The 13,732-nt window shown below is 48.0% G+C and overlaps 2 protein-coding genes across 2 annotated transcripts; one reads left to right on the top strand and one right to left on the bottom strand.

Annotated features, from left to right (window-relative positions):
• Positions 1-286: 286 nt before the first annotated feature.
• On the top strand, positions 287-5,944 carry LOC309327789 (uncharacterized protein). The gene is made up of 4 exons (XM_081837288.1): positions 287-346; positions 2,667-2,911; positions 3,524-4,042; positions 5,324-5,944. Exons 2-4 carry the CDS (start codon positions 2,747-2,749, stop codon positions 5,789-5,791), a joined length of 1,152 nt encoding a protein of 383 aa, XP_081693414.1. The 5' UTR covers positions 287-346; positions 2,667-2,746; the 3' UTR covers positions 5,792-5,944.
• Positions 5,945-6,563: 619 nt separating this feature from the next.
• RPL18 (ribosomal protein L18) lies at positions 6,564-13,464 on the bottom strand. Its single transcript, XM_081837320.1, has 7 exons — positions 13,354-13,464; positions 10,117-10,203; positions 9,671-9,778; positions 8,298-8,396; positions 7,741-7,864; positions 7,557-7,626; positions 6,564-6,710 (listed from the first exon to the last, which is right to left on the bottom strand). Exons 1-7 carry the CDS (start codon positions 13,354-13,356, stop codon positions 6,635-6,637), a joined length of 567 nt encoding a protein of 188 aa, XP_081693446.1. The 5' UTR covers positions 13,357-13,464; the 3' UTR covers positions 6,564-6,634.
• Between the last annotated feature and the right edge of the window lie 268 nt (positions 13,465-13,732).

Below are 13,732 nucleotides of genomic sequence, written 5' to 3'. Positions count from 1 at the left end.
GGACTATAATCTACGGGAGTTTATGCCATAATCAAAGTGTTTAGTATTTAAGGCGTCACGAAACTCTGTGTGTGTGTGTGTTTACTTTTTGTGATTCTCTCTTCCCTCAGGGGAAAAAAAAGTTAATGAGGGAACCCACTATTTACGCAGCAACTAGGACCCAACTCCTGGCGCGCTTCATTCATTCCTTTCGAGTATGATGCTGCCATCTTGGTTGAGGGAAAACCAGACAGCGCCTTTCGCGGTAGTAGAGACAGATAGGGCTGATTCAATGCCGCGGCCATTTTGGATCGGAAACGAGGCTGGGAGAGCCAGCGCGATGGAGTTGAGCTGCGGTCCCTCCCAGGTACTGAGCAACAGGGGTGCATCGCCATCCCCAAACCTGCCGCTTTCAGCCTATCTCAGGGCTCCCCTTCTCCTCAGTATTGATGCTCCACAAATTCGGACAGCAATCCCTCCCTGTTACGCTTCATATATGCATCTGCACTTTATTGCTTGGGGGGGGGGGAGAGTATTACGTCTGTATCTTTTTTCCTTGTACATTTTAATAGGATCCAAGTATTTTTGCAGCAATGTTTTCTTTATATGTACCCATATCACAGCTGTCAATGTTTCCCTTTTTTTAAGGGAAATTCCCTTATTCCGAATAAGATTCCTCACAAGAAAAGGGAAAAGTTGACAGCTATGACCCATATATGAAAAATAGTCTGGATCCTGGAAGGATGCAGTTCGTCACTTTTGACTAAAACTATATATTGTAACAACGGCTAACAAAACAGAGATCATCTTAAATTCACATAGCAAAAGGTTTCTGTATTGCTCTGATATCTTGTGTGTCACATAAGAGCAACCGAGGCAGAAGCAGAAACAATTTGCTGTGAAAATTTAATGTCTGTTATGTTACTTGCAGTGATGTATGCAGGTTTTAAAAATTTGTATGGTCTGTCTTGCTTATGAAAGATAATCACAAAGTCAGGTTGAAGTCATGGTGAATCTCCAAGTTAACCCCAAATCAGGAGAGGGGTTGTGGTGATTCTTGTGTACATTAAACACATGGTACTACTAAACAGGGACTCCTCCAGATGTTCTTCTTACTGCACATTCGTGATGATCTATGTTCATGATGCTATCACAGTGGTCAGACAGGATCCCACTTTCAATCCTTTAGTCACATTCCTCCATTTCCAATCGGATGCACATATCCTGCAGCTGATATTCTGTAATTTTTATGCCACACATGTTCCGGTTTAATTTTGTCCCACTTTTGTTGCTCTACAAAACAGTCTTGTGGTAGTATCAGGGAAGCATCGCAAGCTAAAGCAGAATAAGTCCACCACTATTTTTGTGTCACAGAACATGTTGCGGATGAAACTTGCAATAGAACATCAGTCTGGATGGAGAGGCCCACAAAATGTAATCCTCCTAACAGGAATACCGTGAGCCAGTGTGGGTGTGTGCTGCCCCCCTGTGGTCCAGAGATGGAGGCATGAAGAAGCAGCACAGACCCAGATTGCAGCTGACACAGCAGCAATCTCTCTCCTTCTTGGACATGTGAAGCAGAGATTTCTGGGAGAGCACAGGGCGCTTGTACAGTGTAAAATCAGAGAGGAGCCTCACTGGTTTGCTGGCAGGGGAAGGTGTGTGGGCTTCTTGGAAACACAGAATCCCTTGTTTCTTTGTGATGGCAAAGAGGCGAGCTTGGACTTTTCAAGGCTTATCTATTTATACGTACATAAATTTCTATACCACTAAATGAAAAGGGGGAGATCTTCTCAGAGTGGTGTACATAAAATTAAAGGTAAAAGCAAAGATCAGAAGAATGTAAAACTGCTCACATGGCAGGGTAACTTTGCAAAAATAAAAAGGTTTTTGAGCTAGAGTGAAAAGCGAATCAACAAATTGAATAAATTCCACAGTATAGAGTCTGCTGTGCTCAATTCTGTGTGGCACAAGGGACCAGCTAGCAACGTTGCTGCAGAACATATCAGAATAACAGGTAGGAATAGGGAAAGGTGGTCCCAAGGCTTTTATACACTCAGCACCTTCAATCTGGCCCAGTAGCCTAAACGGCCTCGGTCCTGTATACCTGAAGGAGCGTCTCCACCCCCATCGTTCAGCCCAGACACTGAGATCCAGCACCGAGGGCCTTCTGGCGGTTCCCTCATTGCGAGAAGTGAGGTTATAGAGAACCAGACAGAGGGCCTTCTCGGTAGTGGCACCTACCCTGTGGAATGCCCTCCCATCATATGTCAAGGAAATATACAACTACCTGACTTTTCACAGGGAGGGAACCGCCAGAAGGCCCTCAGAGCTGGACCTCAGTGTCCGGGCTGAACAATGGGGGCAGAGACGCTCCTTCAGGTCTGCTGGGCCGAGGCCGTTGACAGCTTTAAAAATCAGCACCAACACTTTGATTTGTGCTTGGAAATGTACTGGGAGCCAATGTAGGTCTTTACAGGATAAAACAGTTTGGCATGGGGAGGGTGGAGGGCAGAGATGACACCAGGTGAGCAAATTTGTTACTGTGCCCTTAGCCTTTCAGGGCACTACATTTCCCAGAGCTTCTTGGAAGGGGGCGAAGTGGCACCAAGGGCCAGGAATAAGGATGACCCTTGAAGCAACAACCACGCTGTTGAAATACCAATAAGCCGATCTTTGTCCAGTAGGCCTTCCCTCTGGTCCTGGTGACCTGGTTGTGGCAGGTGAGCAGGTGAAAAACACCAGCGCGTCACCCTGTTGCGAGGGCATGGCTGCATTGCATGACCACGGCGCATACTGCATACCAGAAGGAGGACATGCCCTGAAGAGGCTTGTGAGGGAGTTGCAGGACACAGCCCACCGCCAGAGCGAGCACCTTCTTAGCCTGCAGGGAGCGGTGGAAGCCAACCAGAAGGAACACCGAGAGCTGAAGGTGAGGGTGACCAGTGACTAATAATAATTTTATTATTTATATGCTGCCCATCTTGACCGGGTTGTCCCAGCCACCCTGGGAGTCTTCCAGCAAAATATAAAAGCACAATAAAACATAAAAACTTCCTTATGCAGGGCTGCCTTCAGATGTCTCCTAAAACTCAGATACAGTGGTACCGCGGGTTAAGAATTTAATTCATTCTGGAGGTCCGTTCTTAACCTGAAACTGTTCTTAACCTGAGGTACCACTTTAGCTAATGGGGCCTCCCGCTGCCACACAATTTCTGTTCTCATCCAGAAGCAAAGTACTTAACCTGAGGTACTATTTCTGGGTTAGTGGAGTCTGTAACCTGAAGCATCTGTAACCCGAGGTACCACTGTACCTCCTTGGCATCTGACAGGAGAGTGTTCCGCAGGGCGGGCGCCACTGCCCAGAAGGCCCTCTGCCTGGTTCCCTGTAACTTCACTTCTTGCCATGAGGGAAGCGGCAGAAGGCCCTCAGAGCTGGACCTCAGTGTCCGGGCTGACTAGGTGGGCAAGGAACAGAGTTGGGTGAGGGCACCTTTGTGGAAAGCCATGCCAACGCCGCCATTTTGTCCTTCGCCGCACACAGGAGAGCGTGGACAGCGAGAACTGGGCTCTCCTTTCCCACCTCGGAGAGCGCGTCTCGCAGCTGGAGGAAGAGAACCGGAACCTGCGCTGGGAGCGGGAGCAGCTGGAGTCTGCAGGGCATCGCATGCGCAAGGAGCTGGATGCCAGCGGCGCCACCGTCCTCTCGCTGAGCAGGCAGCTGAGGGGGCAGCGCGAGGCCCAGGCGCACCACGGGGCCTTCTCCCTCGAGAGCGTCAAGGGCAACGGCAAGCGGCTGAGGTTCTACACAGGCTTCGACAGGTACCCCCGCCTGGTGGCCTTTCTGGACTTCCTCCTCGAGGGCAAGCATGGGGAGGTGGGGGGCCCGGAAGGCAGCCCCCACAGCGCCCTCAGCCCCGACAACCAGCTCTTCCTGGTGCTCGTCCGCCTGCGCCTGGGCCTGCTGCTTCAGGACTTGGCCTTCCGGTTCCACATCTCTGAATCCACGGCCTCCCGCTACTGGGCCAGCTGGACGGAGCTCATGGAGCAGAGGTTGAGACAAGTGAGTAAAGCGAGGCAAGAGCTCCTCCTTTCTACACACCCTGGAAAAACACCAGAGAGTTAATGAGAGGTGCAGTGGTGTTTGTGAAAGGAGCATAGAATAATTGGGTGGGGACTAAAGGGTGGGTGGTAAGGAGCCTTCAAATGGTGCATGGTCGCAAACTTTCTCTTCGGAGGCTTTTGAGGTGCAATACCCATCAGCCCCAGCGAGTTGGAGGGCACAAGGCTGGTTGAGAAGGGCCTCTTCTGCCAGTCCTGCACTGTCCCCGGTGGATGAAGTCCAGTTCACACTGTTCTCCCAGCCCCATGTGTAGAAAGGGAAGAAAAGTGTGCCGTAGAAGCACATTCTATTGTCTATGGTTTGGATCCCGTCCCCCCCCCCCTCCGCCGCTTAATTTTTAGGCTGTTGCCCCTCCCAACAGAGAACTTTTTTGAATTCAGTAGTAAAAATGGTATTTAAGAGCACAAATCCCAGTGAAAATTAACCCCGCTGTGAAGTCCCCATAAAAATTAAGTGGTGTATGTTAGCCACAACAAACTGGTCCTATTAGTTTCAAAGGGAGGACTTCACAACTTTTCTGTGGATTTGGACTGCGGCATGTGCGTCCTTGCTTTCCAATTCCTTTTGCCCCCGTCAGTTCTCAAATCAAAACAGAAGGCAGAACTACTGCACCCTTTCCTGTTGACCCTCTCCTCATTCCTTGAAACTCACAATCCAGAGATGAGAGCCCCCAGCCATCAAGCAATTTGGCCTATGTTTGCATTCATCTTTTGCAGCACGAGGGCCACATTTCTTTCTGGGGGCCATGTGCTAAGGGTGGGCAGGGGAACAAATGTAGTTTACCTTTGTACAGCAGGCTAGGTTTTTCTGCATACCCTCTATCTCCTGTCCAGGCAAGGAAGACGTCTCATCAAAGATCAAGAATTCAGGCAGGCAAAAGCAGTTAAGGAGCAAAGCAGGGCCAGTATGGAGTATGGCTTAGGGAGAGGGGTGTGGCCTGAGGAGAGTCCCAAGGGCCAGGTAAGAGTAGCTTGGAGGGCCAGATTCGTCTCAGAGTCTGAGGTTCCCCTTTCCTGTTTTTAACCTAGAAATGCCTGTCAGAGGCAGTCGTGCTTCTGAATACCAGTTCCTAGAAGTCAGGTAGCAGGGAGAGGGTACTGTTATGCTCAGATCCTGCTTGCAGGCTTCGCACAGGCTCCTGGTGGGAGCAGGATGCTGACAAGATGGGCCACTGCCCTGATGCAGAAGGCCATTCTTACAGATGTGTTCTCCTCCCTCCAGATCCCCGTCGCCTGCAGCCAGCGCTACATAGATGCTTTCAAGCCACAGCAGCCACTCAGGCACCATGACGTGCCACTGGTGGCTCTGGACTGCGCAGAACTGTTGTTCGAAGCCCAGGGGCGGTCAAGAGGCAGAGGAGGAGATGCCCCTCAGGTTCCCAGGGCTCGGTACTCAGTGCACGGCTATGCTCTGGCTGCTCCCAGCGGGTTCCTGACGTTTGGTGCCGGGAATGGCAAAGAACTGCCTGTGTTGCCGCCGTTCCTGCAGGCAGGGCCTGTGGAGTTAACAGCCCAGCAGGAGGCAGCCAAGAGGCAAGTGCTGAGCTTGCGGAGCCTGACGGACAAGGCTTTCGGCTACCGCTTCCTGCGTGTTGTTCACCCGCAGAACATGGAGGGCCAAGTGGGCAGGGCGTGGACCATTTCGTGCTACCTGGCTTGCCTGCTGCATGAGCCCATGGGGCTAGGCTAGGGCAAAGGAGTCCTGCTCCCCCAACAGTCTCAACACTTCTGTGTCACCTCCATTGAATGCTGCTCCTATTCCCACACCTGCATTGTAATTTTATTGCTGGGCCCTACTTGGTGTGTCAGAATCCATGCTGCAGAATGAATGCACCTTTTAGGACACCTGTGTTTCTGCTTTCCTTGACCACCAGAGATAGTAACCAGGAAACTAATCCAAAATTCATTTGATATGAATTTGGGTGCTTGGTTGAGCACCCCCAGACTCAACATTTAGCAATACTTTTATCTATATATAAAAAAAGTCTTCCCTAAACTGTATTTTAAAATTCTAGTTCAGTAACTGATAAGCACCAGCAGGGGTGCTTTTTCCAACCAACATGTCTCCCACCCTCCAGCTCCTGCAAATACTTCTCTTTAAGAAGTCTTCTCTCCCTCCCTCCCTGACACTTTTCTTTTATGTCTGACATTTCCAAAACACTTCTTTATCATCACCGGGATAGCTGCATCACTAATTTCGCTACGCTACATTTGCTCTGATGTTTTAAGAAGACATAATTATTGTATAGTATAATTATAAGTATAATTGTATGGTATAATTATTGGGTCACCTCATCCACTCATGTTCAGTAAAGATTGTGGGAAGACTCAAAGCAGGTTGGGAGGGGAGAGACATCCTGAGAAAGACTGATGTTCAGGCAAACCAGACGTTGTTGGGTCTACAGCCTGCCTTTACAATCTTCCTAGCACTTGACTGTCTTAACAAATGACACGACATGGGGTTTTTAACTTTATATTCAGAATAGCAAATTTAATCCATCACAGCATAGCCGTCAAATTTTAAAGACCCAATCTAGTTTTTGTAGCCTCGACTGGCACGGCGACCTCGAGCCCGCTCAAACTTGCGGCCCTTGGATCTGATGTATGGCCTGCAAAGTGGAAAATGTAAGAGGAGTTAATAACACAAATAGGAGCCTACTCTTGCTTAGTAGATATACTGCTTCAGGAAGGAGATGCGCGCACAGTAGCCTCTGAATTCAGAGGTGCTGCAGAATCGTGGGGCTCTCTTGCTCCCCCCTTCTATCCTTCACCTCCCTAACCCCAAAAAGGCTCCCCCCTCCCACAGACTGTCCTAGCTGCCTACAAGTGAGAAGGCGTCAATGGAATTTTACTCTACTTCCTCTCCCAAAATTCCCAGAGCTTCTGAAACCCAAGAGCTGTAATCTGAGTCCAAACTCCTCTCCAACTTCTAGAGTACAGAGAAAAAGAGGCAAATGGGGGGGTCACGGCTATATGGCAAACCATGCAAGAGAATGTGTCTCCAAAGGCAGGCTTTGTCAAGCTGGAATTCTCTCTTTATTTTACCAAATCTATTTTTTCCTTTTAAGCAAATTAAATCTATAGGTGCTGCAGTTGAAATACTTGGGATTGGGAAGCCTGTTTTAATGCTTACAGGATAGCCTAATTAATTCTCTTAGGGGCAGCTATGAGGTTCAGAACACTATGGTGAGACGTCCAAGACTTGATTCCTTGGAAGAATGGGATTCAAAGGTCAGAAAAGGGAGAGTACATGCCTTTTAGGGCCCTTTGTAAGTATAATACTGAAGCTATACCACAGAAGAACAGGAAGTAATAAAGTGATTGTGTAAACAGGAGAAAAGTCATTTCCCCCCCCCCTCAAAAACCTACAATTATCCTGAAGTGCAGCATAGCTTTTGGCAAATACAGGTAAATGGGAAGAGGCTAGCAGGAGACCTGGAGCCTGAGGTACTCACTTAGTGTGGCTGTGTGGGGTTCCAGGGGCCTTGCCAAAATGCCTGTAAACTTCGCGAGCCTTCCTGGGTCCTGCAGGAGGCAAGTCAGAAAAGATGCTTTAGTCATACTGAGGCATCAGCAGCAAACTAGCACCTTCAAGAACTTCACAAGCCTCGAGAGCTTGGTACCATCCTCCTGACTCACCAGAAAGCAGCACAGTTCCTTGGCCCTTGGGGGCAGCCATGGCCAACTGGTCAAAAGTCATGATCTGACCACCAGCTTTCAGGATGCGGGTACGAGCTCCTCGGGTCACTCTCAGGGCACAAACCTTGGAGGAAAAGGGAAACGGGTTGAAACGTGAGATGAAGTATGTCATTTGTTTGCTCCAAAAATAAAATTTGCACCTTCATCTATACCCTAAGCTAATTATTATAACTAGGGATACAATTAATTGATTGAATCAGAACATTCTGATTGGATAAAAGGATGCTCTCCTGATTAACCAGGCAGCAGACCTGGAATGCTTAGTTAATGAACTAAAACTCATAAACAGATCACAGTCCAAGCGATGGCCAGTCATCAACTGCATGTACAATTATAAGTTGCATACGCCAACCACTTCCATGCCATCACATGCCTATTAGGCATTCCTATACACCTCCAGTTTTCAAGGCTGTCAAAGCAACATCCCTCTTGCTGCCTCAAGCCTCTTCAGTTCCTGCCCTTTGAACAGCTCCTCCACCAACAACTAGCCAAGCTACCTTCAGTTTGGGGATTTCCTGGATGCGAACATCATCGGTCACTGTACCCACCACCACAGCAGTTTTGTTCTCCCGGCCTGGGAGCTTCATCTTACGGATCTGGAGAGGGAGAAAGAGTGATCACAGTGAATGTCCACATATTAGCTGTCTGAACAGCAGGCAGTGGTTTAACTATATGACAAGGAGTGGGCTCCTTTTTTATATATGAATGCGCACCCAGGTTACTCTAACTGGGACAGCAAGAGAATGGATCTGCCTCTCCATTTCCTCCTATAACTTGCATTAGCATGATCAGCTGCATATCTCACTAGATTTACTGGACCACCAACCTGCACAGCAACCCACTGCTTTGGGGTTGGGGAAGGAGTGCATTGCCCTTTTTAGTTTAGAAAAAAAAGTGAGGTGGGGGGGCGCGCGACATGATAAAGACATGGGGAGGGAAAAGTTATTCTCTCTCATAATACTAGAACCTAAGCAGCTGAAAGTTGGAAGATCCAGGACAGGGAAAAGAAAGCCTTCACAATATGCATACAGTGGTACCTCAGGTTAAGTACTTAATTCGTTCCGGAGGTCAGTTCTTAACCTGAAACTGTTCTTAACCTGAAGCACCACTTTAGCTAATGGGGCCTCCTGCTGCTGCCACGCCGCCAGAGCACAAATTCTGTTCTTATCCTGAAGCAAAGTTCTTAACCTGAAGCACTATTTCTGGGTTAGCAGAGTCTGTAACCTGAAGCATATGTAACCTGAAGCGTATGTAACTCGAGGTACCACTGTACTTAAACTATGGTATTTGTTCACACAAGATGCAACTAACTGCCACCAGGATGATGATGATAATAAGCATTATTATTACTCTATATGCCGCCCATCTGGATGGGCTTAAAAGAGGACAAGTTCGTGGCGGATATTGATGGCTACTAGACACAATGGAGATATTCCATCTCCCCTGTCGGAGGTAGTATGCCTCTGAACAACAGTTGCTGGGAATCACAAGCAGGGAGAGTGCTGTTGTTGCCCTCAAGTTCTGCCTGTGAGTTTCTCATAGGCATCTGGTTGGCCACAGTAGGAACAGAATGCTGTGCAAATTGAACATTTCGACAGATCTAGCCAGGCTCTTCGGATACCCTTAAATAGGGAAAAGCCACACCATGGGCCATAGTCCTGCTCCTTTCCTTTCTTCCTGCCTTGCTCCACTGCTTGAAAAATGCTGGCAAAATCACAACAGAGGTGGCCGTTTATTCCTGAACTTGGATCTGGAGGGGTGGTGTGTTATGATAAAGCGAAAGATAGCATGTGAGAATTCCTATGTAGGGCATCCCGTAGAAGTGTATAAAAAAAAGATAAGAGAGATTGGGAGCGGAATCTGCACTTACCATGCGGGAAACGGACAGCGGAGGTCTGTTGGTGCGGCTCATAAAAAGCCGTTTCAGAATCACCTTGTTGAATTTTGCATTGGTCCGTCGAGCAAGAAATCTGTAGAGCTGAAGAGGCAACAAAGGGGCTGACAGGATACTTGGGGGAGTCTCGTTGGCCTGCCCCTTTGCCCTCCCTTTCCATATTATGTCCACAATTCAGCTTTCAGCCCAACAAGCCTCCAAATATAATCCACTAATTCTGTTTTTCCATAGCAGGTCAGTCCCCCGCCCCAGCCTCCCAAATTCCTTAGAGCCTTCCTTCTGTAAAAAGACTCACACATTCCAGTATGCCACCACCACACAAATAAGCATGGGTGAAGGGGGGAAAGGGAGAAAATGGACTGTGGGAATTCTGGCTCTTAGCCATCTCCGAAACCAAGGTTTTCAATCGCGCTGGTTCTCACCTTGACCAGGAGGCGAAGGTAGATATCCTGACTCTTAGGCTCTTTGCGTCGAACCTTCCGGTCCTTGTTGTGGCGTATGTCGACTCCCTGGGACCAAGAAAGAGAAGCTGTCACGTAAGTGGGTTTGTGCGAGAATCTGCCAGACGTGCCTATATACAACCACACCTCCCTCCTTTCCGAGATATAGAAATGTTGGATTTCTTTATGACTGGGCAGCATATACTGTGCCAGCCTTCACCAACCTGATGCTTTCTTCCCAGGTAACTCTGGGAATTGTAGTTCTCTGAGGTAAATAAAGTCTCCCTACAACTCTCAGCCCCCTTAACTAACTACAGTTCCCAACATTATTTGGGGGAAGCCAAGACCATTTAAAGTGGTATCAAAGCGTTGGCAGTTAAGTTCCACTGAAAATAGTGGGACTTACTGCTTAGTAAATGTGCACAAAACTGCAGAGTTAATTTTGGTGGCAATTTCCCCCTCAGCCTCATTTTTTTCTTCTGTAGAATGGTGCCAAATAAACAATCTCTCACATAGAGGGGCTTGTGAAGACAATCAACGTTCACAGACTTTGGGACATTTTGTATGCTATAAAGTGTTGCCAACTAGTTGTCCACCTTCTCTATTTGATCAGAAGGTTAGGTAAAAGAGAAGTTGTAAACTACAGTGGTGCCCCGCAAGACGAATGCCTCGCAAGACGAAAAACTCGCTAGACGAAAGGGTTTTCCGTTTTTCGAGGTGCTTAGCAAGACGAATTTCCCTATGGGCTTGCTTCGCAAGACGAAAACGTATTGTGAGTTTGCTTCCTTTTTCGTAAAACCGTTAATACCCGGGGAATCCGCGCTCCGCAAGACGAAAAAATCGCAAGACGAAGCAACTCGCGGAACGAATTAATTTCGTCTTGCGAGGCACCACTGTATTCTCAAAATTGCCCATGACAGCACTAATGCGATAAAAATAAAAGAGCAATGTGCAAGAGGAAAGAAGTACAGGGATTACACTAATCTAATTACAACAAGCAACTACAGTGGTACCTCTAGTTGTGAACACCTCTGGATACGTATCCTTTGGGCTACACATGTGGCAAACCCGGAAGTAACAGAAAGGTTTCCACCCCGCATGGATACGCAGACAAGGCGCCCCTCAATGCGAATGTTTTGTGGTAAGAACAGACCCCCGGAACGAATTAAATTCGTATCCAGAGGTACCACTGTAGATGCAAACCATTCTGCAAGTACAATGCCAAATGCACAAGAATGTTTCTGCAATAACTGAATACTGGGCTGGTGGCCCAGCTGCACCCCATCTGGTCAGGCACAGCCCAACTACTGTTCAATATGCTCTGGTAACCTCTAGGCTGGATTACTGCAACATGTTCAACGGAGGGGTGCCTCTGATGATGGTGCAGAAAGTTTAACTAGTGCAGAATTCCGAGGCCAGGTTGCTCAGCAGCGCAAGATGGTTTGAGCATATTACACTGATCCTGGCCCAACTGCCCAACTGGCGGTGAATTAGTTTATGGGCCCAATTCAAAGTGCTGGTTTTGACCTATGAAGCCTTAAATGGCTCAGGACTGCAATATCTCAAGGAGCACCTCTCCCCATATGAACCTACCAGGACGTTGAGATCATCCTGAGGCCTCTATGAAAGTCTGGAGGGTGGCAACATAAGAACGGGCCTTTTCTTTAAATGTGTTTGAGAGAGAGGGATTATTGGTTTGATTTTATTCTTATTTTGTGTGTTTTATATTGTGAACTGCCCTGAGATCTGTGAATGAAAGGTGGTATGCAAATTCAATTAATAGTAACAGTAATAGTAATATAACCAAGGGAAGTTGTTATTCAAAACAAATTTGTCTGTGGTTTAAGCTGCTTGTTACTGCATGTTGTTTAATAAGGGGATTCCCTTTTTATTGTTTCATGGCGGCAGGCACCCCAAGTACATGATCATCTTCTGCACACACACGAGCTCCATTCATCCAAGCCATTCTTTCGCATCAGAATCTGTTCATCACCTGCATGCTCACCTCCCACATGCCCAAAGGACCCACCATACTAAGCCCCTCTCTTTCTCTATCATGAATAACCAAGGGTTATGCCTAGCTGCAAAATCCATTCTCAGTACAACTGTCCCATTCCCAGCTTCTAAGATGCCCCCCCTTCCCATTCACACCTGCATGGATAAAGTTCTATTACACAAAAGTAAACAGCATCTTCCATACTCCTTTCTCACTATGGCCACACCTACTACTGCTGCTGCTATGATGTAAACCTCACTGGTTGGCACCAGGAATGGGCAACCTGCAGCCCTTCAAGATGATGCTAGCCTGAAACTTCCACCGGAGCTAAACACTTGAACTTTTTTGTTGGCATTGATGGGAGCTGGAGTCCAACAACATCCAGAAGGGTCACAGGTTATTTGTTTATTGGTAACAGTGAATTAAAACCCCATCTCCGTTCTAAAGCTAGTACGCTCCTCGTGCAAAGGCTGACACTCCATGTTATTAAGAGGTACTCAGCTTTGAAAGGCTGAAAAGTGCAGTATTTCTAGAAACCATGAAGCTGCCTTGTAGAGTCAGATCATTCGTCCATCTAACTCAGAACTGTCCACATGGATAGGCAGCCCCTCTCCCAGGTTGCAGGCAAGAATTTCTCCCAGCCCTACCTGGAAATGCCAGGGACTGAACTAGGAACTTTCCACACGCCAGGCAGATGCCCCGCCACTGAACTAAGTCCCTTCCCAAAATGTCGAGATGGATATTGGCTGTTACAGCAAGAACTATAAATACCAAAGACGCAGAGCCTGAGAACGGCTACGTTTCACCTGGGTATTTAGAGCAAAGTTTTCTGAGAGAGCATGCTGCAGCTTCTCGTCTGCCTTCTTTTTTACCATATAACGAGCCCGTAATCGTGTTCTAGAGAAGACGTGTTTTTTTATTTCCCCCCTGTGTAATGTCAGGACGTGCACACACGCATGTAGACTCCCCCTTCCTCTGTCCAATTTTAAGCGGCTCCCGCAACGCTCCTAGGCCCCAAATCCATCCTGCTCCTGAAGAGAAACACACACACACCCTCCGCGGTGGTGTCTTTCCAGGCAACGGCTGCGCCCGCCAATACTAGTCTCCCCGGGCACTCCAGGCCCTTCTCCACACCGGCGCGGCACCACCCGCTGTCCACGCCGACTCCCCGGGAAGGATTGCAACCGATTCACTTCCCACCTCCCTCCGATATCAGGACTCACCATGGCAGCGTCAGCGGCGCCCGGAAAAAAAGGGAAAGGAAGAGGCTGTAGGAGCGCAAAGAATTGTGGGGAAGGAAGGGGCGAGACGGGAGGAAGGGGCGTGGCTTCTGTTCTCTAGTAATTCTAGGATGTGCACCATAGACGTACGACAACTGTAGACTGACAATTCCTTGGGTCGAAGACGGAGCTTCCTAGTTTCTTTTATTTACTGTACAGTACTGTATATCGTTTCCACTATACCCCTTCTCCGATAGGAAACGAAAGAGAAATCTCAAAGCTAATGCTGGGCAGCAACATGTAGTTAATACCGGCCGCCCACCCGAAAAAGTAGAAGCAAAGCCAGGATTTCAAAGCTTTTTCAAGCTAAGGGCTGATTGTG

This window comes from Podarcis erhardii (assembly GCF_964252035.2).
Source record: "Podarcis erhardii genome assembly, chromosome: 13".
In the NCBI taxonomy this organism is placed as follows: domain Eukaryota; kingdom Metazoa; phylum Chordata; class Lepidosauria; order Squamata; family Lacertidae; genus Podarcis; species Podarcis erhardii.
Note: the sequence above shows the minus strand (reverse complement) of the source record. Positions and strands in the feature narration are given on the sequence as shown.